The following is a 23907-nucleotide window of genomic DNA, read 5'->3' as shown; positions in this document are numbered from 1 at the left end:
AAGATAAAATAAATTACGAAGATAACTTTAAAATATTATACGTCATTATTATTTATACATAAAGGGTTAAACTCAAGACCTTCTTCTACGTATATAATGAGACTTTAACCATTAAGTCAGTAAGTAGGTTTCTAATTTCTTCATAAAATATAAAAAGACAAAATGTATATGTATTTCTAAAATAAAAAATAGGAAATCAACAAGAAATTACATGAGGCTTGTTTTTTAATTACTATAAAATTGTTTTCTACGTGTAAATAATAGGTCTATGTGGTAGACCAAAATATGTATATATTTATAGAGTACAGGATTGACCACTTACATGAGTCAAACCTTTGACTCTGAGTCAGCTGGCTGCTAAAATCCTATCCTTCACACTGTTAATTACTCTCTTGGTTATTTCAAGATTTTTAAAAATAATTTTCTTAATTTTTTATTTAATATATGTTAATTTAAAATTATTCTTAAAAAAAAATATTTGTAAAGGTTTTATTTTATTATTATTTTATATAATTATCTAATAATTCAAATAATATTAAAAAATAATAAATCTTTTTTAATTTGTTATATAGCTAAGTATCTTAAAATTCTCAGCCAGCTATCAAACCCTAATAATTTGTGGGCACCCTCCGATATATAATTAATTTATAATTAACATACTAGCTAAACATTAAAAAAATAAAAGTTTTTATTGGATTCCTATCATCCTATGTAGTATAAAAGAATTAAATTTAATGAACTTCCAATTATTTTCAGTAGCTTATAAATGGGGTCCATTTTTACCAGTCATAACAAAATGACAGCTAAAAGGAAAAATCAGATACAATAATCCCGAGAAAAAATATAAGATTATTTCATCCAACATATTTAGGTCTTAATCCGTTTTGAGAATGTTTATCTGAATATTTACATCTTAGTGATAAAATAACTTATCTCATATATATGATAAAATATTTACCTCATGATAATTTATCTCAAAATAATTAACTTCATGATAATTTGTTTCTAACCAAACGATTGCTTATTTAATTATTATTGCTCTGACTGCATTAAACAGTGTATTATATGAATCCGTGTGGCACATGCTTAAGTTACAATCTAGTGGCTGGCGCCGTCTGCCAAATTGCCAATTATTTCAATTCCCTTGAATTATTCAAACACCAATAATCAATCCAAATGACGAAAATAGCCCTTTAAGTTTGAGTTACACTCAAAATAATGCTTTAAGTATGCATTAAAAACTTTAGTCCTTGAATTTATTAATTAAATAATTTGTGTTAAATATTTCAGAACTTTATATGTAAAATTTGATTGATTTATGTTAATAAAAAGAGTAAATTAGTAGAAATTCATATATATTTATTTTTAAGGTATAATGTCGAGTCTATTTTGCAAATTTTAGAATTTGATGAAACTTTTCTAATTTTATGGTGAAATCATTCTTTTTATGATGACTAAAATATACTTCTTCATCCATTTTTTCTTATGTTGCACCATTTAACTTATTAAGATGTTTAGAAAAAAAGAAACTTTTAAATTTGTGATAAAAAAAAATAATTCTTAGATATTTATATGGCTATAAAATCATTATGTTATAGATAGAAAAAATTAAAATTAAATTATTTCCAATTATAACGGACTAAAAAAAAAGAATATCACTTAAAATGAAAAGTAGAGATTATTAATCTTTAATAAATTTAAAAAATTAAAATTGTTCTACCTTTATACATAAAGGACCATTTTGTCATTTTCTCCAATCCTTTTCCACTTGCTCTATAAATACCTACTCTACAACAAACAATAATAAACATCTACACCAATTGTCATTTTTTTCTCTCCAACTCTCTTATAAAAAAATCCTCCAAATAGACTATTTCAAATTTTCTTGATTACATACAATTTTTACAGAGTACTTTGAGGAAGAAACCAGAAGAAATGGATCTTTTTTACAAGGCAAAAGCAGTAAGGCTAAGAAGTTATCATGAAAAATACTTAACAGCAGAGGAAGATGAAGAAACAGTGATTCAAGATCGTGATGGAGCTTCAAAGAATGCAATTTGGACTGTTGAATTCATCAATAATGCTGAACAAGTCAACACCATTAGACTCAAAAGTTGTTATAACAAGTATCTTACTGCTTCAAATCAACGATTTTTATTAGGTATTGTTATGGTTTTTACCTGATTTTTCTTAGTTTAATACTCTCTCGGTTTCAATTTATGTGACATTTTTCATTTTTCGAGAGTCATACCGTCTAAGTTTGATCGAGAATTTATGAAAGATAGATTTATTTGAATCTTAAATTCGAAAAGTGCCTCGTAATTTGCGACGGAAGGAGTACAATTTAAATTATTATTTTTTAACAAAAAAGGATTTTTTTAGTCACGATGACGCTTGACCATGAAACTTGTGAGTATTTGAAAAAAAAAAAGGTTTTATGATATTTGGAAAGTAGAGTTGTATTTGACCATGAATATAAATTGCAGTTTTTTTGAATTTCGTGAGTGATTTAGTGTGCTTTTGTTCATGTTTCATTGTGAATTTTTTTTAAAAAAAATAGTTTTTGTTGTTTAAAATGAAAAATGATATTTGAAAATTGGAGTAGGATTTGGTCACCAATATAAATTGGAGTTGTTTTTGAATTCCGTGAGTAATTTAGTAAGATTTGATCATGTTTCATTGTGAAATTTAAAAATATTTTTTTATAATTTTAGATATTTAACAATTGGTGGTAGTTGTGTTTGACGATGAATACAATGAGAGTTGTTTTTGAATTTTTATGAGTAATTAAAAAGAGTTTTATTTACAAGGAAGGTTTATTCTCTCCAATTTATGATCATTCAAGTTTTACAATTGTTAGCTTTCACATGACACCTGTTATTTTGATCTCGGTCTCACAGGTATGACAGGTAGAAAAGTTCTACAAACTCTGCCACAAAGGCTTGATTCTTCTGTTGAATGGGAACCTATTAGAGAAGGGAACCAAGTGAAGCTTAGGACAAGAAAAGGTCAATTTTTGAGGGCTAATGATAGTATTCCACCATGGAGGAATTCAGTAACACATAATATCCCACATAGAACTTCAACACAAGATTGGGTTTTGTGGGATGTTGATGTTGTTGAAATCTTGGTTCATTCACCTGTTCCTAAAGAACCTCCACCTTTGGTTTATCATGATCAAGAAGAAGAGACTAATTGGGGTTCTGAATCTACTTCACCTTCATCTACTCTTTACTCTGCATCAGCACAAAGCTTTTCTAGACAAGAGGTATGTATTATTGTTATTTCCAAAAAAAAATAAAAAAATAGAGTTTGAAATTCTTTGATGTTATGGTGATTATGGTTTGTTATTCTTCTTGTACCAATTTATGTGACGGAGAGGGGAGTTTTGACGTAACTGGAAAAGTTGTTTTTACATGACTAGGAGGGGAAGTAGTTTTTTGTAGAAATGCAGGGTAAGGCTGCATACAATAGATCCTTGTGATATGACCCTTCCTTGGACCTTGCATATAGTACGAGCTTGGAGCACCGGGCTGTCCTTTTTACCAATTTATGTGACGTAGTTTGAGTCTGCACGAGATTAAGATAGAAATGAAAGACTTTTGAAACTTTGTGGTCTTCAACATGACATAGCACGGAATTACAATAGTTGGTGTTTTTGTCAACATATTGAAAAGAGGAAAGTTACAACTTGGAGGAATTTTCTTGGTAAATCTGAATGACAATTTTTCATTGATTTAGTTCAATTTAGGTCTGAAAAGTAGGTCAAAATGGTTTTTGATAAGCTAAAAGTATGAGGTAATATCGTGGATGGTCAATTAGTTTTTGTTTTATCACACCAAGGGGATTAAACTATTTTTCCTAATGAAAAAAAGTCAATAATGTCACCTTGGTTTGAAATTTGTGGTCTTCAACGTGACGTAGCACGGAGTTCCAAATTTTTTAATGTTTTTGCCAACATAGTGATTAGAGGAAACTTACAGCTTCTAGGAATTTTCTTGTAAATCTGAATATCAACTTTTCAGAAAATGAATTGATTTAGTCAAACTTATGTGACGTAGTTTGAATCCTCACAGTGATTTAAGATAGAAATGAAAGACTTCTGAATCTTGTGTTCTTAAACATGACATAGCATGGAGGTTCCAATTGTTGGTGTTTTTGTTTCATTTGCACATTATTTCCATCCAATGTTTAGTAATTTATCTATTAGGCGAGTTTGGAGTTCTCTATTTTGTAATGGTATTGAAATCTCCGTTTTTTTTTTTGACAGTCAGGTGAGTTTATGGCTAGTTCGTTAATGAAGTTTGGAGACGGGAGGCTGATTTATTATCACATTGCTAATGAATATGGAGAAATCAATGATGGAGTAGAAGGTGTTTGCATTCCTTTTAAGGGAAATAGTGTTGAGGAGCTGACGAAAACATTGGAAGAAGAAACTGGGCTCGAGGACATTACTGTGTGTACAAAGAGTTCTTTGAATGGTAAACTTTACCCTCTTCGTTTGCAGCTTCCTCCCAACAATGCAAATATGGATGTCGTTGTTGTGCCATCCGGCCTCATGTAAAGGTGAGATTTCTTACTCGTCTTGAATTGGTTCTGTTTTGTAAGAGTTATCAAATAACTTTAGCAAATTTAAGATCCCTGTATGGTGTCCATCATTTCGGAAAATGCTAAGGTTTAGGGAGACTTGAGATTCTTGAACGAAGAGTATTATCTTCGTATCTGTGTCTTGACAGATGCTACTACCATTTAGCTAGCTATTCGAGCTTCTTGATTTCTTTGGAGTTGGGAGATGCTTCTATTACTCTACAGTATGCTAGTTTTTGGGTTAGCCCCCAGGAAGGAATAGTAGGTAAATGATGTCCAACTGTTTCAGTATGTCATGTCGGGAGATATAATTAAGTAAATAAAAATGTACTCTCTAACAACTTTTAGATAGCGTAAGTGTGTGCCATGTCAATGTGCCTTCTGTTGTCACACAGATATGCAACGATACGTTGTCATATGGTAGCATCAAGATCGAGTTTCATGATACACGTTTGCTCTGTAACTTAACGATGACATTCTTTTTTCTTAATGAGTCTTCTTCCTACTGTGCACTTTATAATCTAAGATAGTTTTAGCATGAAGTTTGCTGATTATGTTACCATTGATCTTTTTTTACATGTCTCTAAACTTGTAGTTTTCGTGTATCAGTAGCAGGAGATTTTGCAAATGCAAGGATGTCAACGTAGAGCAAATTTGATTGCACTATACATCAAAGGGTGCCTACATATGCCTAGTACTTCAATATTGAGTGAGTTGATTTTACAACGAGCCCTCCAACAAGCAGAATAGAAGTTGATCACAACTCACAAGGCCATCTCGTAGGGAGGTTTCTGCTACCATAAAGCATATGGGACAACCTATTTAGTCCCCATACTTATAAAGCATGTATGTATGTGTGTATGTATGTATATATATATATATTTGGTTAGTGATGAGACTTCTTTTTTAATTTTCCCAGCGGGGGGGGAGGGGGAATTGTTTGATTTGTTGAATTGATTGAATTTTGTAGCTAGAGTTTTTGATTGTAAATTATTATCATTGAAATATTGAAGTTTAGCACTTCCTTTTGATTGCCTTAGAATGAATTGCATACATGTCAAACTTTTTGTCCTACAAAAACCTTGAAAAGTATCTTATCCCACATTGTTTCTTCGATTTTCCACTCGATGACAGGTACTTACTCTAGGGTTTCAGCTAATCCATATTTATAGAATAAGACCCATTAAAGGCGAAACGCTTTCTACCAAGATTTTTTCTTATCCAAATGGTCTTCACCCTTTTTTTGGTCTGCTCTCATGTAGATGTGTACATCTTTTTGACTAAAACATGCCTTGGTTACTAAGAAATAAGTAGGTATGTACATTTGTATAACTTTAGGTATATATACAATTATACACATGTTGTATGTGAGTCCTAATAGAAAAATAGATAACTACGTAACCACTAGTTAAAATAACACTCAATAAGTAAATTTGAAACCACCAAAACATGTAAATTGATGCTAAATAAGTATATAATAAGATCACAAATAAATATAAAATGATCAAAAGAAAATATGTTCTTGTAGTACATTTTAAAATTTTTATAAGAATGTCTGCAGGAAAAATTCTCTTTCTAATTATACATAAATCCTTTTGTTATATTCATGTATTTATAGTGATATATCTATATCGGAAAAAGGTCAAAATTACCCTTAAACTATCCGAAATAGCTTAAATATACCCTTAAACTATATTTCAGCTCAAAAATATCCTTCCAGTCAAACTATTGGGTCACACCTACCCTTCTAGTTAATGGAAGTATCCAAGTGTGTGTTAAATGCCACATGTGCACGCCAAACAGACCACACCTCCACATAGACGACTATGGAAAAGGGTCAAAACTACCCTTAAACCATTCCAAATAGCTTAACTATACCCTTAAACTATATTTTGGCTTTAAAATACTCTTCCCGTCTAACTATTGGACTACACTTGCCCTTTTGTTTAACAAAAACATCCATGTGTGTGCTAAAATGCCACATGGACTCCACATGTGCACGCCAAACACACCTCACCTCCACATAGACAACTTAAAGCCCTAATTTCACTCCTTTCCCCCTCATTTCATCCTTTCCTTATTTGGGTATATCTATATGAATATACAATATACATTGACTCAATTCAGTTCCATTTTATTCCGATACTAATATGTTGTACTTTGAAGATCACAACTTAAACAAAAATCAAATTAATTCTGCTATCTAATTCTTAAATCATCTATATATTGAATGTTTCTTTAACTTTCCACAAAATCTAAAACTTCATTAACAATCATTTAGAGCATCTTCTGAATTAGGGACCACAAAAGCTCAAAACTTGAACAAAAATAGAGTAATTGGTAAAAAAAAAAAAACAAATTAAGAAATTTATAAATACTTACTAGGTCTTCGTTGATGTAGTAGCAATCGAAGGTGTCATCCCAGTCGTTCGTCAAGTTTTCCTCATTAGCGAAATCATCGACGTTGATGTGGCGAAGCTCGGTCACCAAGCCGCCGTAGTCGTCTTCCTTGTGCGTGGAGTTCCGGTGATAAGTATATTAGGTCTCTTACGACAGCTGCTATTTTGTGCCGTGGCCGTGAGTTGAATCAACAAGAAAGCTTCGCAAAAATTTGTTTAAACAAAATTAATTTATTAAGAGAAATTAAAATAATAAATTAGTGTTAATTGATTAATTAAAATGAGTGTGTTTATATTATACCTTAGATCGTTTCTTTTATTATATTTGAAATGGTCATCAAATTGCAATTTCTCTACTTCATTTGGTTACGTATACAAGTTTCCGCAAATGTTTTTTTCCTTTTTTTGGTTCATTATATACTTTTCAGGATGAAATGAGGGAAAAAGAGTGAAATTAAGGCTTTAAGTCATCTATGTGGAGATGGAGTGTGTTTGGCGGGCACAGGTGGAGTCCATGTGGCATTTTAGCACACACCTGGATGTTATTGTAAAACAGAAGGGCAAGTGTGGTCCAATAGTTAAATGGAAAAGACATTTTTGAGCCGAAATATAGTTTAAGGGTATATTTAAGCTATTTCGAATAGTTTAATGGTAGTTTGACCCTTTTCCATAGTCATTTATGTGGAGGTGGGGTCTGTTTGGCATGCACATGTGGCATCCATGTGGCATTTAACACATGGATACTTCCATTAACTAGAAGAGCGGGTGTGGCCCAATAGTTTAACGGAAGGGTATTTTTGAACCAAAATATAATTTAAGGGTATATTTAAGCTATTTCGGATAGTTTAAGGGTAGTTCTCACCTTTTTCTGTATTTATATTACAAGTTTGACAAAAAATCAGATGAAACGATATTTGAGCATTTATTTACAAATCTGCCTAGGGTCAATACCAATAGGGATGTCACACAAACTGTTGGGCTGAGAAATAGAAGAAGAAGAGCTTCACAAAAGTAAGAATAATTTAGGAAAAACTTCAGAATATGGCAAACATTCATATATATTCAAGAAAAATAACTACGTTTTATTTTTTTCATGTTATATGGATATAATTAGACTATAAATAGCAAAGTTAATTATGTACAAATAAATAATTTTTTTATATATATTTAATATAATAAATAAATATTAAATAGGAAAGTAATTATTGAATGCCTAATTAATTATGACAGACACATTTGTGATCTTTTCCTATGGTTACCATCATCAAATTTTTCACTTTCATCAATATTCATATATCACATACTTTCTGATTTTTTCCCCCAAATTCATTCAAATTCAAGATCCATTACATCACTGCAGGAGCGATTTTTGTGATTTTGTATCCATCAGATATCTTCTAATTGCATATTTATCTCATTTTTATGAACATTATATATCTACAGATCTACACTTTCTTCTATTTTCATAGGGTTTTGATTCAAGAATTTGTTTATCCATTTCAATGGCTGAAATTGATACTCCGAGGAGGATTATGAGAGATATACATTTATTTGACAAATTGTTGGATGAACTACCTTCTTTTGATTTGTGTATTACTCAACAACAAGTCAAAATTTCAGGTTCTATTGTTGCAATGGAGAACGAAAGAAGAACAAAAAAGGTTAATGACCATATACCCTTAAATCTGCTTGAAGAAATTGAACATGCAAAATTAGTAAAGAGGAAAAAAGGCTCAAAAGTGAAAACTAATCTTGTGATTCAAGTGGGTGTGAAAAAAGAGTAGTCGAGCAGGAACAAGAGGAAAATGAAATTGAGATTTGTATGCTTTATTTTGTTTAGTTTAATGTCATTTACATATATATCTCAACACATGTATTGTGTGCCATTGTCATTATATTATGGATTGTCCTCTTGTATTGAAATTGTTAGAAAATTTGATTTTGTATATATGTATATAGATGTTAAAAAATGAGTACAAGAAGAACATGAGAAAAAAGAGATTAAGGATTTTTTTATTGTCAATTTTGTATATAGTAGAATACTTATATACATAGACATTTGTATTATTATATAACCACAAGTTGAATTGTTGATCTGTGAATACAATTATATTTGTATACATAAGTACTCTGTCAAATTTAAAAAGTTGATTAGGGAATTCAAGTATAGTTGGATACATCAATACAATATTGTTGGCCTTTTCAAAATTTTATTTACAAGAATACTTATACAGTTTGATACCCACAAATTGTATTTTTTTTTTTGCTCATGTGTCTAATGTATCCATACTTATACAGTTTTATATCCACAAATTGTATCTTTTTTGCTCGTTTGTCTAATGTATTCATAGTTTGCTTAACAACAGTGTTGAAATGTATCCATATTTATATGCATAGATACTTGTATTGTTATATAAGCACAAGTTGAAATGTTGATTTGCGAATACAGTTATATCTAGATAGATAAGTACTACATCCAAGATAAAAAGTTGATTAGGGAATACAAGTATAGTTGTATCCAACGTATTCATTTTTATGTTTAACAACAACGTATTCATTGTATTCTATATTGGTGTATTCATTTTTTGTTTAACAACTAGTGTATCTTTTGCCATGTAGTTCACCTAATTCAAAATCGAAATACTTAACCTTCATTCACAAATTCAACAATTTGCTTACCTACAATAACTTGAATTAACAAAAAAAAATTTATTAATACCTTCACGACGCCAGAATAAGAATTATGGAGACATTAAGAAAATTGAGTATGATGTATCACATTTTTTGTTAAACTGATAAAGATTATGATATGTCTTTAAATGAGTAATTTTCAGTTATAAAGTTAATTATGGGAAGTTGCTCATTGTATGGACGTAACGTAAGGATAGTGGATTATATTTAAAGTCAATTCCTTATTTAGTTTGTTGTACTTAAAGATGTATTAATGTATAAATAAAACAAAAAAAAAACTATACAAAAATACAACAAAAAAGTGATATAAATTGTAGTCATTTATTGTAAATAGCATACTTATAGCTATTGGTATTCATTAACCCTATAAATATAGTTATTTTTGTAAGTATACGTACTATGATCATGCTTCATCTCCTTCTTCAAGCAATCCTAGTTCTTACTTTCAATATTTCTGCATTTTCATTTGGGCTTTTACCTTTTGAGTCGTTGCATTTACTTTCTGGAATGCATTTTCATTTGGGCTTTTACCTTTCGAGTTTGTTGCATTTACTTTCTGGAATTGTAATTGGACTTTAGCCTCATTAATATCGTTGAGAAACTGATAGTGTCACTGGCTGCTCATGAAAAACTATCTACAAGCTGAAAGTTGAAGAATTGGTAAAGCAAAAATAAGTGTTATATAGATACCACCTCCTGTCTGAAGTAGCATTGATACAAATCAAACCTTTCACATTTCATATCTGCAGACGCAATATAAAACTAGCAAAGGTTAAGAACGTTCAGAGCCAAAAAAAAAAGTGAATATGATCTGCAGGTCACGTTATCTGAAAAGGCTACTACGGTTCTGTTCTCTCTCAAATTGAAAAGGCTCACGGGATGATGCACGAGCAAGTAGAAAACACTTGTGTGCGTCATCCAATGTGATAGGGAAATAGCTTGACGAAGCTAGCAAAGGATCTATAATCACCTTAAATCAGAAGCAGAGTAACTGCCAGCTTGATCACCAGAAGCATAATGATTGTAACCTCCGCCACCACCCCTGCCACCTCTTCCCCTATAGTTATTATAGTTCCTCTGTTGATAATTACTAGATTGGTCATAGTATTGGTTGCGACCATTCTGGTAGGACCCTCCTCTGCCACGTCCTCCACGACCATTGGAATATCCACGATGGTCACCCACACTCCCACCACGGTTACCCCTGTAATTCTGATTCTGGTAAGATCTCCGGGGAACAGATTGTTGCTCATTGAAATCTGCATCCTTCATATTGTCAACGCCTTCAACCTCAAACACGACTTCTTCTGGTTCAGCAGGTTGATTGATATCCTGTCCCCCCTGCAAAGTGTATAAAAAGGGTAGACATAATGTAATATACAGTGGATGCAACCACTAAACTATAGAAAATTCTCTTAGAAAGGACAAGAATACCTGCTGCAGTTCGATATTATTGCTGATGTGAATGTCATTAGTTTCAATTGCTTGAGAACTTACAGCTTCTTCCTGAAAAAAAAAATGATGTTCACAGCTAAATTATAGTATGAAGGAAAGTTACTGTATGGCCCTCTAAACAACAATGATATAAAACTAGACAGAGGAGCACAGACAAACTTCGATGCATTTTCGACCACGTAAATGCACACAGGGATAGCCCTTTCCAGAGACTTGTAAATTGAAGCACATAGACTAATAAGAAAACATGGTTACACACTTCCAATTCCAAAAGTAGAGACTACATTGAAACACACGTAGATGGGAAAGGGTTCTCATATTTTATTTTAAGCTACTGTAAGTTAAAATTTACTACAGCAACAAATTAAGGATAAAGGACTTGAGAATAAAATGCTTCGTCCTTTACATAAGTTAAATTGGCTAGTTCTACTGAAGATGTTAAAAGCAAGCTTAGGTTGCCAAAAGAGTGTAAGAATATATAGACAGATATTAATGTAAGAAAGGTGAGGAAAGATTGAATGACTCAGGACCCACGGTTAAAAGTTCTTTTTACAAAATTCTTGCTCTCACCAACCAGTATGTAGCTGGACCTGCGCAAATAGTTTTCAGACTTGAAGCAAAGAGGATGCTAATAAGTTCTTTCACAAAATTATGCTCATACTCTGACCAGTATGTAACTGGGTCTGCGAAAAAACCTTTCAAACACGAAGAAGCAGGGCATAAAGACAAATATGCAACTTCATTTTTTACCAGGTTTTCAAGCCTCTTCAGATTCAACTCATTAGCAATATCAATCAATCAACTAACTATGCCTCAATCTAAAACTACTTGGTTTATTGGATGAATCCTCTCCATCTAATCCACTCTCTTTTAGAGCACATTTCATTTCAATACTAAACAAGTCTTTCAAGGCAATTAGGGGTTGTCTAAAACTGGAGCTGCTCTAAGTTTCACATGTAATTCCTCCCCTATAAGAGTCTAACTAGATGAAAAGAAAATTAGACCATTGCCAACGTAAGTATACAACAACTAAGCATCATCTTAACCAGTTGGTGTAGTCTATATGGACCATAATCAGGGGTGTATCTAGAGGGGGTGCCGTGGGTTCACGTGAACCCATGCTCCCCTCTCTAGATCATATATAGTAGTGTTATATGTTAAAAAAATATTTAAATATAGATATGTGAACCCATGCTCAAAGTATCATATAATAATATGATGATAGGGTGCACCTCTCAGTGAGGATAGAAATTTAAACCTTATATCTATCTTCTGTTTTTGAGTAACACCTCTCCAAGTGGTTATTGGTTACACTTTTAGCGTTTCAACTAATTTTTCTTTTGTTTTTTTCTTAAATCTTTCAAAATTTTCAAGTGTGTTACATTGAAAATTCTTTAAAAAATTTAGCACTATAAATTTTTTTTATATAATTAAATCAAATGTGTATATTAAAATTTAAAACTAGTAGTATTATATATTTTGGACCAATAATTTTTAAAATTTAATGGTTCATATTAAGAATCTAAAAGTCAAACTGATCAAATTTATATTTAAGAAGCATTTTTTCGTAATCGTGCACCCGTCTTACCAAAATCCTAGATACGCCTCTAGGACCACTTACTTCCACTAAGCCCTGTTATTTGCTGTAATTTGGAAAGTGTTGTATCAACATCCAAGTATAATGGCATTTTCCATGCCTATCACATTATCCATTGATACTTCATCTGATCACCTAGTTAAACTCTAATCAACTACTTTCATCAATCATTTCATGCATGACTCCAAGATCAACTACTTTCAACAACCATTTTCGGTTTTGGTCATTTGCAAGTTGAAAAGCACAAAATCTCATTTTAGTTCCCACGCAATCCTAAGCATAAAAAATTATAGAAACTACCAAAGGTTACTCTTCTTACCCCATTCCATCATAATACTATGGCACACTTCCTTATTACCAAAAATGAAAAGTTTCAACCAGCCCCATGGATCTCGGAAAAAAGACTTGGGCTACTACCACTTCTATATGAAATGTATAAGGTAAAAGGCAACAAATACAGACTTTTTCTTTTGATGAAGCTAATATACCAGGTAACTGGGAAATCCACAGAACCACTCTATTTTCAATCAAATGAAAGTCTTATTCGACAATTTCAAAGAAAACATTGTTCAGAACACAAAATGCAGATTAAGCATTCTCACATGCACATTGCATAGAGAACCGATCACAAAGAACAAAGATAGATGCCAGGAATTTACCAAACTGAGCATCCAGTGACTGGCTCTTCAGCTCCTCCTTTTCAAAAGGAACCCCACTCCACCCTCAAATATTATTAGGTTGAATTGGAACTATTATTAGCACTACATTGTGCCATTGACTTTCTTATCTTCGGATTTACATTTAGATAAAAGCATTTTCCTGAAATTTATCCACGCAGCCAGGTAATAAGGTTTGTCGTTACTTATCTGTTGGATAGCCTAACAATGTGAACCTCAACCCTTCTAACCCCCCACAGCCGTGGACCCCAGTGGACTTCACCTTCAAGGAGTTTTTAATATATAACGAAACACTACAAGTACCAACTCTCAAACTCAAATTTTTTCCCATTTCCAACAATTTACTACAAGCCTACTCTGGTTAAGGTTGGGCCATTGGGGTGCCAGAACGCACGTCAGCTAAACTCTCAAGTGCATCACAAGAACAAAATGATGTGGAACTGGAACAAAGGACATGGAAAAAATTGCAAGTCTTATTCACTTTAGAACCAACACATACTGAAAAAGGCATATTCTAAGTCGCTAACAAGGCTACATGAGTCTTAATAAAATCACAAGTGACTTGCAAAGAAGAATCTTGTACCCATCTCCGATTCTAATATTGAGAATTTCCTAGAATATATAGAATACTTGGTTTTGTAGAAATATTAGCATTTTTATTTATGTTCCAGATGACAGTAAGTTCTAGCCAAGAACTTCGCCAAAGAATCTTCAGTAGAAATAGCAAATTTAAGGAGAATATAATACTCTTAGATGAATTCCTAAGAAACTTTTTTTTTTTCAAAATTACTCATCCAAAAAATTAACAAGTCCAAAGGGATGTATTTCTTAATAACATGCATAGCAAGTTAAAATCACTTCTTTATTTAGAGAATGAAATTAAAGCTGCGTCTTTAACACGAATCCTCTCTAATTCTACCATCCAAAATTCCCTGAATTGTGTAGTTATTACTTTACACACTATCTCAATCTGCTAAATTCCACCTACTTTCTTAAGCTTGCATGTTGAATATGTGCCCACAATTGAAGTCATGTAACATTAGCACAGCCTTCCATTCTCCGACTGATGGACAGTTGGATGACAACTGTATGTTATTTATAACAGCATTTATAGCAAATAGCAAGGAAAATTGCATGCAATTTATTAGTATTACTCTTAAGGACCTCCATCTAAGACCACATAGAAAGCACACAAGGACCAATGTATAAGAAATTATGAGCTCTTTATGACACAATAAATAACAAGGAAAGAACATATTATTGTTACAGAAAAATAAAATAAGGCAAACCTCTTAGGTGAATATCCCTCCCCAAAACAATGGGAGATATACACCCCCTTTACCTAACCTAGAGAACATGACATGTGCAAAGTCTTACAAGTTAAAAAACCAACACGCCAAACCAGAACATCTTGTTCCTTCAAAGGAGTGAGGAATGGAGGCTTCTGCTTTTGAAGTACCATAGAAGTGAATTGCAAGGTAAGACACCAACTTAAGCAGAAGCTTCAACAACAAATAGTCTGGAGTGGGTGGTGTGTATGTAGCCTTACCCCTTCCTTGTGAGGGTAGAGAGGTTGTTTTCGATAGACCCTCACCTCAAGTAAAGCAATTCAAAAACAATATGAAAAGGAAATACAGTAGTAAAAAAGCCAAGTAGAAAATGATGAAGAAAGAATAATAGCAACAATAAATAATATGGTAACCAAATCAAAGGACCATAGCGAAGCAAAGCAGAAGCTTCACTGGGCCTTAACATTACCTCAACAGTTACATTAACTATACAGCAATTGCAAACAATAGACATAGCAGAATGATCAATGAGTTAAACCTTACCATTCAGCCATAAAAATATAGAAACAAACAAATTCTATGTGCATCCAACAATCAATCAGATTTCAGTATTTCACATAAGTTTGCAATATGTTTTCAGACCTTACATATAGTAAATAGACTATAGACGCTTTACTTAAATAAGCATTTACCTTCTGCTCATACTGCACACTTGGGGCGTCCACTTGCAAGGGTACATCAATAGTCACAGTCTCCACATGCTCTTCTACTGGCACTGAATAAGACCCATATTTACCAGCAGCTGCCTCCACTTTAACAGGGTCTGTGGTAAAATATAGTGAAGCAATGATCTTATCGAGCTTTGATCTCAGCCCGGCATCTGCAAATTTGGGACATAACCAGCTATAATCACCCCAGACCCCAATAATTTGACATATCTAGCTAAAATGCATTTTTTTGTACAACAACAGCTAAACCTCATTACAACCTAGTTAGGGTTAGATACATGAATCTTCTATATCCATTCCCTGACAATTAAAAAAAATGCAAATGCCCTGATAACAATGACCACAACAACTAAACCTCGATCCAAACTAGTGGGCACACTATTTATATATGCTATATCAACTCCTGGCAAAGTAAAAAATAGTTCTTTTTATCGGGAGAAAGAAAATTATACTCACAAGTAGTATCGGAATTGGGTTCAATGGGCTGCTCGGACTTTGAAAGCCATAGCTTTGCGTGCTCAATACATTTCTGAAGAGCGTGCTTGTGTGACAAGGGAGAGTTAACAGGCCGTGAAACAAGCAACCCACTAAGCATCGAAATCAAATCCAAATCTCTCTCCCCTAACAGATCCATCACGTCCGTTGATTCATCATCCGGCATACAATCGTAGCTCAAACAACAGGCTCTCTCCATAGTCCTCGTCAACATCGTAGGTGTAAAATCACTCTGCAATGACTTCACATCAAACATACTACCAAAGTACAATAGATTAAGTAAATCCTCAACCTCCAAAACACCCTCGCGTGCAGGTTCTCCCTTGTTAGTAGAATCAATAGCCGTATCAAGGGCGGATTCTGCCGGAGAAACTTGGCGTTGTTCAGTGGAGAGGTTGATTTCTTCAACCACAGCGGCAGCGAGTGGTTGACGAAGCTTCTCGAGCTCATCAATGGCAGCAATAACAGCGGATTTGGAACGGAGAGTTTCTTCTTGTTCCTTGTTGAGAGTTTTTCCTTTCGTGCGGGATTCTTCCATTTGGAGAATGCGGCTGTGTTTCTTGCGAAGAGCACGGAGACGCTTGTTGATCACACTCAGGACTGGTCCATCGGAGAGTTCTGACACCGGTGTAGATGCCATTGCTGGTTCGCCGGGGATGACGGAGAAATGAGGAGTACGCCGCCGTGGACGGCGGTGGATGATAAGGGTTTTGGAGGGTCTGTAGAGTGAAGAGACGGAAGAATTGAGGCTGCGGAGTGGATTACCTTTCCCAATTTATAAATGAAAAAAGTAATATTTTTGTTAAAAGTATATTTTACTAATATATTATTGTATTAAAGTAAGTTTTGTTGCCAAGTTCAGGGGTGTTTTTATGTATTTTCCCTAATTTATATGATATTTAATTGATAAATTGGAAATAGGTTATTAATGTATAAAATTAATATGATGTTTTATTGACTATTTAAAAATCAGTGTAATTAATATAGATATAAATTATAAGGAAATTTATATATTATTTAATGCAAAATAAAAAATGAAATAATTCTTACCTAATGAATGTTTTACATGAAATAGTGCATAGATTCACACATATTAGTTGGGAAAATTATTTATTAGATAAAATATTTATTCAAATTGGATTCAACCCAATATGTTTACTCTTATTGGACCAATGGCTCAAACTATTTACGCGATTGTGCTTTTGTTCTATTTACTGAGTCATTGTTTCTTTATCCTTGATGGCATACATGGGGTCGCTTGGTAGAGTGTATTAGAAAAAATAATGCATATATTAACCTTGTGTATTATTAGTACCTTGTTTGGTATTCTTTTTCAACCTATGTATAACTAATGCTTGTATTAGTTATACACTCTATTGTGTATTAAGGAGTGCATTGCTAATACCATGGATTTCTATGTATTAGCAATGCAATGGTTTTAATGCATGCATTAATATGATAAAAGACCTACTTACCCCTCAAAACCTTTTTTACATCTTTTCCACCATAAAAGTCAAGGGTATCTTTGTAAATAATTTTTTTAATGCCATACATACTATTTTTAATGCATCAAACCAAACAATGCATTAAAATAATCTATGTATAATTAATGCAAGCATAAGGGAAAAGGGTTAAAAATGCCCTTAACGTATCTCAAATGGTTCAAAAATGCCCTCCTTCCACCTTTTGGTTTAAAAATGCCCTCAACGTTTTTTTAAGGTTCAAAATTGCCCTTTATTAACAGAACAATGACATGGCAATTGTGACATGGATTTTCTTTACCTATTTCAAAATATATGACCCACTTAATTTAGAAATCCATTTCAAATCTGACCCAATATGACCGATTAATTTTGGATCTTTTGTTTCCATTTGTTCTAACTCTCTTCTTTCTTCCTACTTCCTTCAGTTAATTTCAAGAAGAAAAGGAAGGAAGAACTACAAAGAATAAGGTTAGCTAAATCTTGAATTTGTTCCTTGCTGACATTGAAACGTTCAAGAAGAAAATAAGATTTATCTTCATTTGGTTCTGAAGCCTCCTGCTTCCAACTATAAACACCACCATTCAAGCTAATGACCAACCAAAAAATCCAATTCCAAAGAAAATGAGCCATAAAAACAAAAGCTTCATTTCCCATCTCCACCCACAATTTGGTCCTAGCAAAGACTCTCTGGCCTTCTTCAACCTAAAACTTGAAGAGAAGCTCTAATTCGTGCCCAACAATTTGCAATTTACAGACATCTTTAATAGAATCCCCCTACATATCTTCAGAAAATGCCTTGAAAGCTTAGGAACAAACCGACCCAGAGCAGAAAAGCTCATCAAAAGTCAATAATTGACCTGAATTTCAACAATTCTCAAGCAAAAACATCTCATAATTCCAACAGAAATCTGAAACTGATCAATATCAAGATTCTGCTGTAAACCCACCTCTACAAACTCCTAATCAAACTCCTAAAAAAGCAAAACATTACCTAAGTTGCAGAGTAATGGAATCAACTGTGTAAAAGATTGAAGAAACAAAAAAGTATTATCTGAAGAACATAACTAGAGGTGTTGTGATTTGCAACCCTCAATCGCCATCGTCGAATGCTACAAAAGAGGTTGAGAGTCGTCCTAAAATGGAGCTCAAAGATAAGATAGGTTAATATGAAAATGGGTTTTTGGGTGGGTTTAAGTTTTTGTAGCACAGATGGGTCGGGTCGTTGGGCTGGATTTTAAAAATTAGGTGGACCAATAAGATAAAGTCACTTGGCTAATTAAATGAGTCATCATTTATTATGTTAGTGGGCTGTTAATAAAGGGCAATTTTGAACCTTAAAAAAACGTTGAGGGCATTTTTAAACCAAAAGGTGGAAAAAGGGTATTTTTGAACCATTTGAGATACGTTAAGGGCATTTTTAACCCTTTTCCCTTCGTTAATGGGTAAAAGGGAGTGGAGTTTTGGTCTGATTCTGGTGGGTTTCTGGGAGGTGGCGGCTAAGGAAGAAAAGTGGGAGAGAAAAAAATTAGGGTTTTTTCTCTTTGGAATTTTTTTACCCCCTTCTCAAAAATAATAATTCACCACCCTTGACCTAATAGACAAACTATTCTTTATATAGGGAGTTGGAAACTATAATATCATTATTTTAAAATCGTGGATCAAAATTATCGATCAACAAAATATCTGTGTATGAAATATTATCTGTATTTGAATAAATTTCTAGGTTGTGCAAAATATCAAAATGAATATTAACGAATGTAACAAATAAAATGAATATATATTAAAAAAAATATAAAAAAAATATAATGAACGTAACTAATGACATGTAAACAATGCAATTTTAAAATTAATTGATAAAAAANCATTTTGACCCATTTCCTTGTTTGAGTTTTTACCACGCACATGAGGCGTGTCATGTAGTGTTTTCACCGTCATTAACCAGATTAAAAGTGACATGTGTCATTTTCTTTCTTTATTATTAATTATTTAATCACTTTATATCATCTTCCCCAACTTTAAACCCACAATAGCCGTTGGTAGCCCTAATTTTTCGATTTCCTATTTTTTTTCATAGCAAGATCAACGTTGGTGCTTTCTGTTTGACGAATTCATCATCTTCCCCAAGAAAATAAGGTAGTAATTCGTTTTATCTTTTAATTTCTAGTAGAAAGCGTTAATTTGAAATTTTTTATGATTTAATTTCTTCTTAATTTTATGATTAGGTTTCGACTGAAAATGTCAAATGAAATGTTGAATCGTATTTGTATGATGGGAATGATCCAATATTGTGAGTGAAATTGCGATGCAAACATAGTGACTTACTATCAATGTAAACTTCATGGTCGGAACATAATCCAGATCGAAGATTTTGGTCTTGTCCACACTATCGTGTATGTTTCCTAATTCTTTTCCGGAGATCTTTTGCTTATGTATTTTTCTTTAATTTATTTTTTGCGTATTTTAGGAGGATGCGTGCAACTTCTTTAGATAAAGGGATCGTGAAGATGTTGATATACGATCCGAGTATGCTATTTCGAGATTGGCAAAGAGAATTAAGGAGTTAGAAGAAGCATTGACATGCTATGAAAGTCGTGTTGAAAGTAACCAAGTCGTGATGAAGGAGAAAAAGAAGAGCAAATGTTGTAACTTGAAGCTAATTGTCTCGATCGTTATTGTGTGTTTTCTTTTTTTAAGTCTAACCAAGAATGTGAAGGATGGAAGTTGTAGGTGTGTGCAACCAAAATTGCCATAGACATCTTTAGTTACTTTCAACTTTTTGAAGTTGTAGGTGTGTGTAACTAGAAGCTAATTGTCTTGATCTTTCTAGTTGTAGGTGTGTGTAACTTGACGGATGGAAGTTGTTGAATGCTCAAGTTTTTGTTGGTCTTTGTTGTCGAACAAATTATGATTTGAACAAGTTGTTAATGTATTTGGTTGTCTATATTATTGTGGTAACCATCTGAGAAACTTCAAAAATATGTTCAACTACAAATAAAAGGGGAACAAAAAAACTGATCAAAAAGAGGACTTCATTGCAACATAATCACTCAAGTTTTGTTTGGTTACATGCAAAATTGAGTTTGATTCCAACCAAAAGTAACACCAAAATATACAAAATTAAAATTTATTTATCAAAATGAACAAGACAACATCAAAATGCCCTACTTCCATGGCACAAGAGTCTTCCAACTTGAACTTGTTTGGCTTTGGCTATTAGCAGTAGCTGCAAACCTAGTTTGGATAACCTTTTCAGCCCTCATTCTTTCTAGATTGCTACAGGTAATAGTTGTCTTCCCCTTCCATTTGAATCCACGTACTGGTGTGTAGCCAATATCACCAGTAACAACATTAGCCCTCTCTGTCACTCTTGTACTAGTATTGATGACTCTTCTACTTGGCAATCTAGGCTACTTAGTCAAATAAATACACATTCAAATCAAAAGATATTTAGGCTTGCATTGACAATTGTAAACTTACATTGAGAGCTTGGTATATGCCAACACCTATTATTCTTGGCCTTTTAAAAGGTCCTGTTTGTCCTCCACTGATGTCCTCATGTTCTATTGGTCTCTTCCCTCTTTCTAGGCCTCTTCCACTGCAGGTTACTTCAGAACTAGTTTGACTATATGTTGAGTCATTCCTCTTCCTCTACCTAGTCTTTCATTCACATTTCTTTCTTGAGACATTCCTCTTCATCTACTTGTTCCTGCTCATCTACCTCTACCTCTACCTCTCCCTCTACCATTTACAGTCTGTACTTTGAAACCAAAATATTAAATCATATTTATGTTGTCTATAAATGATAGAATAATTAGATATATTACCTTTGTGTTTGTAGCAGTTCTTGTGCCTCTTCCTCTACCATTTTCATTATTTGTGGTGGAATGTGAAGAAGCTCTAGCTGATTGAGTTGAACTACTACCCCTTGTTGTTGCCTACTGCTGCTCTTTTAGTAGCCTATATATTGATATATCAATACGTATACATGTACATATAACTTACATTTGAAAGTAACAAATAAAAGTATCCATGTCTGAGAAAATGGTTCAGCTGACTGACTTGGACCAGTACCTCTTGCCTAAGAAGATGGTTCAGTTGATTGACTTGGACCAACTTGATTTCTTGTAGGACATCCTCTTTTATTGTGTCCTTGTGTACCACATTTGCTACAAGTCATAACAACACCTCTTTTGATAAGCTTTCCAGTTTTTTTGCTTTCATTTGCTTCTTTTCTTCTAACCTTACTTGGTCTTCCAGGCATCTTCTTGATCTTTGGTGGCTTTACAATTGAATTATTTGATGTTTGGCCACATTTTCATGTTATTCATTGACTGAATAAAATGGACATATGTGTTGAGGTAGGTTTCCTTGCTATAACAACTAGCCACAAAATTGATTGGTTCCAACTTCTTGTAATGAAGGGAAGCAACACCATGAGGACAAGGAATCCCCCTGAGCTGCCAAGATCTGCAACTACAACTCCTACTAACAACGTCCACAATATGTGTAAATCCATGGTGTTTAATCTCAAAACCTCTTTCTTCATTTCAAGTCAAGTTACATTGCATAGACTCTTCAATATTTTCTTGCAAAATCTTCAAAGACATATGAGATATATCAGTGATCCAAGTGTTTGAGAACTCTCTCAAATCACTAATTCTTTTCATCATCTCACCCTTATCTCCTCAAGCATTGTGATGATTGTTTTATACCTTGCAGGCAATATCCAAGCATTAAAGCTTTCTGCCATATTGTTGTCCACAACATCACATTTGCTATAGTCTTGAAAATACTTATTGCACCATGTATCCAAGTTGAACCATAAAAGATCATCCAAACATTCTTTTCCTAATTTCTTCATTGCATGTATATTATCCTTCAACCCAGCTTCAAATGTGGATTGGCAATCCTCCAAAATACTCTTCGTCTTTCAATTTCTTTCCAGTTTTTACACAAATTTGCAAGAACATGTCTTGCACATTTTCTGTGTTCAACCAGTGGCAATACATCTTGAACAACAATTTCTAGTCCCTAACAAAGAAACATAACAGAAAAAGAATAATTAAAATGCAAAACTAAAAAACACAATAAAACAGTAAGACAATAAAGGTCTTACCTTTTGCATATCAATAATGATAGATAGTTGATGCCCTTTTCCAAGATCAAGATCATTCTTCACTAGTTCAAGAAACCATGTCCAGGTAAACTGATTCTCAACCTCAACAACTGCCCAAGCAATAGGTAGCATTTGGTTGTTTCCATATCTACAAACTGCCACTAACAACTGGCCTTTACACACACCTTTGAGAAAACACCCATCAAAACCAANTGTTTTTTCAATTCCTTTCCAGTTTTTACACCAATTTGCAAGAACATGTCTTGCACATTTTCTGTGTTCAACCAGTGGCAATACATCTTGAACAACAATTTCTAGACCCTAACAAAGAAACATAACAGAAAAAGAATAATTAAAATGCAAAACTAAAAAACACAATAAAACAGTAAGACAATAAAGGTCTTACCTTTTGCATATCAATAATGATAGATAGTTGTTGCCCTTTTCCAAGATCAAGATCTTTCTTCACTAGTTCAAGAAACCATGTCCAGGTAAACTGATTCTCAACCTCAACAACTGCCCAAGCAATAGGCAGCATTTGGTTGTTTCCATCTCTACAAATTGCCACTAACAACTGGCCTTTACACACACCTTTGAGAAAACACCCATCAAAACCAATCAATCTCCTAACACCTCTAAAAAATGCTTTCTTAAAAGCATTGAAGCAAACATAAAATCCTTCAAAAAAATTATGCCCAGTTTCATCTTCTTCTCCAACCTTCACTACACAAGTACTACCTAGATTACTCCTTAAAATCTCATCTTTATAATAAAAAATCTTACCATACTCCAGAATGCTGATGTTTGGCTGTTGAGTTATTCTTTCTTTGTATTTGGTGGCCAAAAACTTTGAGTTGCAAAGATAGTTATGAGTTGATGTCAAACATTTATGGACATGGTTGTATCTTTTAACTATAAAATCTCCACTAGTTTTATCCTTACTTGCACACAATAACCAAGGACAAGTCTCTTTACACAACAACCAAGGACAAGTCTCTTTACAATATCTCACTTTAACTCTGCCAGGATTATTCACATATTTTTCAATTTGAATATGTTCTTGGACTGCATATGTTGTCACCGCCACTCTAAATTCTTCAACACTTCCAAAAATCAGTCCTAATTCCCAAACAACCTTTTCAGAAGTTTAATCAAACACAACTCTATTTGGGGTTTCTTTCTTCTAACATGTTTATGCACTACTTGATCAACCTTTTCACCATCTCCCCAGGTTTTATCATCTATTTCAAAGCTAAGAGCTTCATCACTTAGATGGTAAGGTTGATCACCTCCTAGCTTACCAACTAAGCTTTCCCTAATACCAATATTTATCTCATCATACCCTATATCTGGACCCTTTTCATCAACATTAATTTGATATGAAGTAGT

At 33.2% G+C, this 23907-nt stretch overlaps 2 protein-coding genes and 1 pseudogene across 3 annotated transcripts; 1 reads left to right on the top strand and 2 right to left on the bottom strand.

The window, feature by feature from the left end:
• Positions 1-1806: 1806 nt before the first annotated feature.
• LOC125864326 (uncharacterized) lies at positions 1807-5610 on the top strand. 2 transcript variants are annotated; one of them, XM_049544273.1, is made up of 4 exons: positions 1807-2161; positions 2901-3268; positions 4271-4566; positions 5200-5610. In XM_049544273.1, exons 1-3 carry the CDS (start codon positions 1936-1938, stop codon positions 4562-4564), a joined length of 888 nt encoding a protein of 295 aa, XP_049400230.1. In that variant the 5' UTR covers positions 1807-1935; the 3' UTR covers positions 4565-4566; positions 5200-5610. The 2 variants fall into 2 exon arrangements, with proteins under 2 accessions (XP_049400230.1, XP_049400220.1); XM_049544263.1 differs by having other exon boundaries at positions 1830-2161; positions 5197-5610.
• Positions 5611-10558: 4948 nt separating this feature from the next.
• On the bottom strand, positions 10559-16687 carry LOC125864173 (uncharacterized). The gene is made up of 4 exons (XM_049544091.1): positions 15880-16687; positions 15388-15575; positions 11112-11183; positions 10559-11018 (listed from the first exon to the last, which is right to left on the bottom strand). Exons 1-4 carry the CDS (start codon positions 16556-16558, stop codon positions 10644-10646), a joined length of 1314 nt encoding a protein of 437 aa, XP_049400048.1. The 5' UTR covers positions 16559-16687; the 3' UTR covers positions 10559-10643.
• A 3876-nt stretch (positions 16688-20563) lies between these two features.
• On the bottom strand, positions 20564-21088 carry LOC125864553 (uncharacterized; annotated as a pseudogene).
• Positions 21089-23907: the final 2819 nt, after the last annotated feature.

This window comes from Solanum stenotomum, chromosome 1 (assembly GCF_019186545.1).
Source record: "Solanum stenotomum isolate F172 chromosome 1, ASM1918654v1, whole genome shotgun sequence".
Classification (NCBI taxonomy): Eukaryota; Viridiplantae; Streptophyta; class Magnoliopsida; order Solanales; family Solanaceae; genus Solanum; species Solanum stenotomum.
Note: the sequence above shows the minus strand (reverse complement) of the source record. Positions and strands in the feature narration are given on the sequence as shown.

Excerpts from the sequence above, each read along its gene's own strand:
- LOC125864326 (XM_049544273.1), top strand. The coding sequence starts at position 1,936 with ATGGATCTTTTTTACAAGGCAAAAGCAGTAAGGCTAAGAAGTTATCAT. Across the intron at positions 2,162-2,900 it reads AAATCAACGATTTTTATTAG|GTATGACAGGTAGAAAAGTT; the intron begins GTATTGTTATGG and ends TCGGTCTCACAG. Across the intron at positions 3,269-4,270 it reads AAAGCTTTTCTAGACAAGAG|TCAGGTGAGTTTATGGCTAG; the intron begins GTATGTATTATT and ends TTTTTTTGACAG.
- LOC125864173 (XM_049544091.1), bottom strand. The coding sequence starts at position 16,558 with ATGGCATCTACACCGGTGTCAGAACTCTCCGATGGACCAGTCCTGAGT. Across the intron at positions 11,184-15,387 it reads GTGTGCAGTATGAGCAGAAG|GAAGAAGCTGTAAGTTCTCA; the intron begins GTAAATGCTTAT and ends TTTTTTTTTCAG. Across the intron at positions 11,019-11,111 it reads ATAATATCGAACTGCAGCAG|GGGGGACAGGATATCAATCA; the intron begins GTATTCTTGTCC and ends TACACTTTGCAG.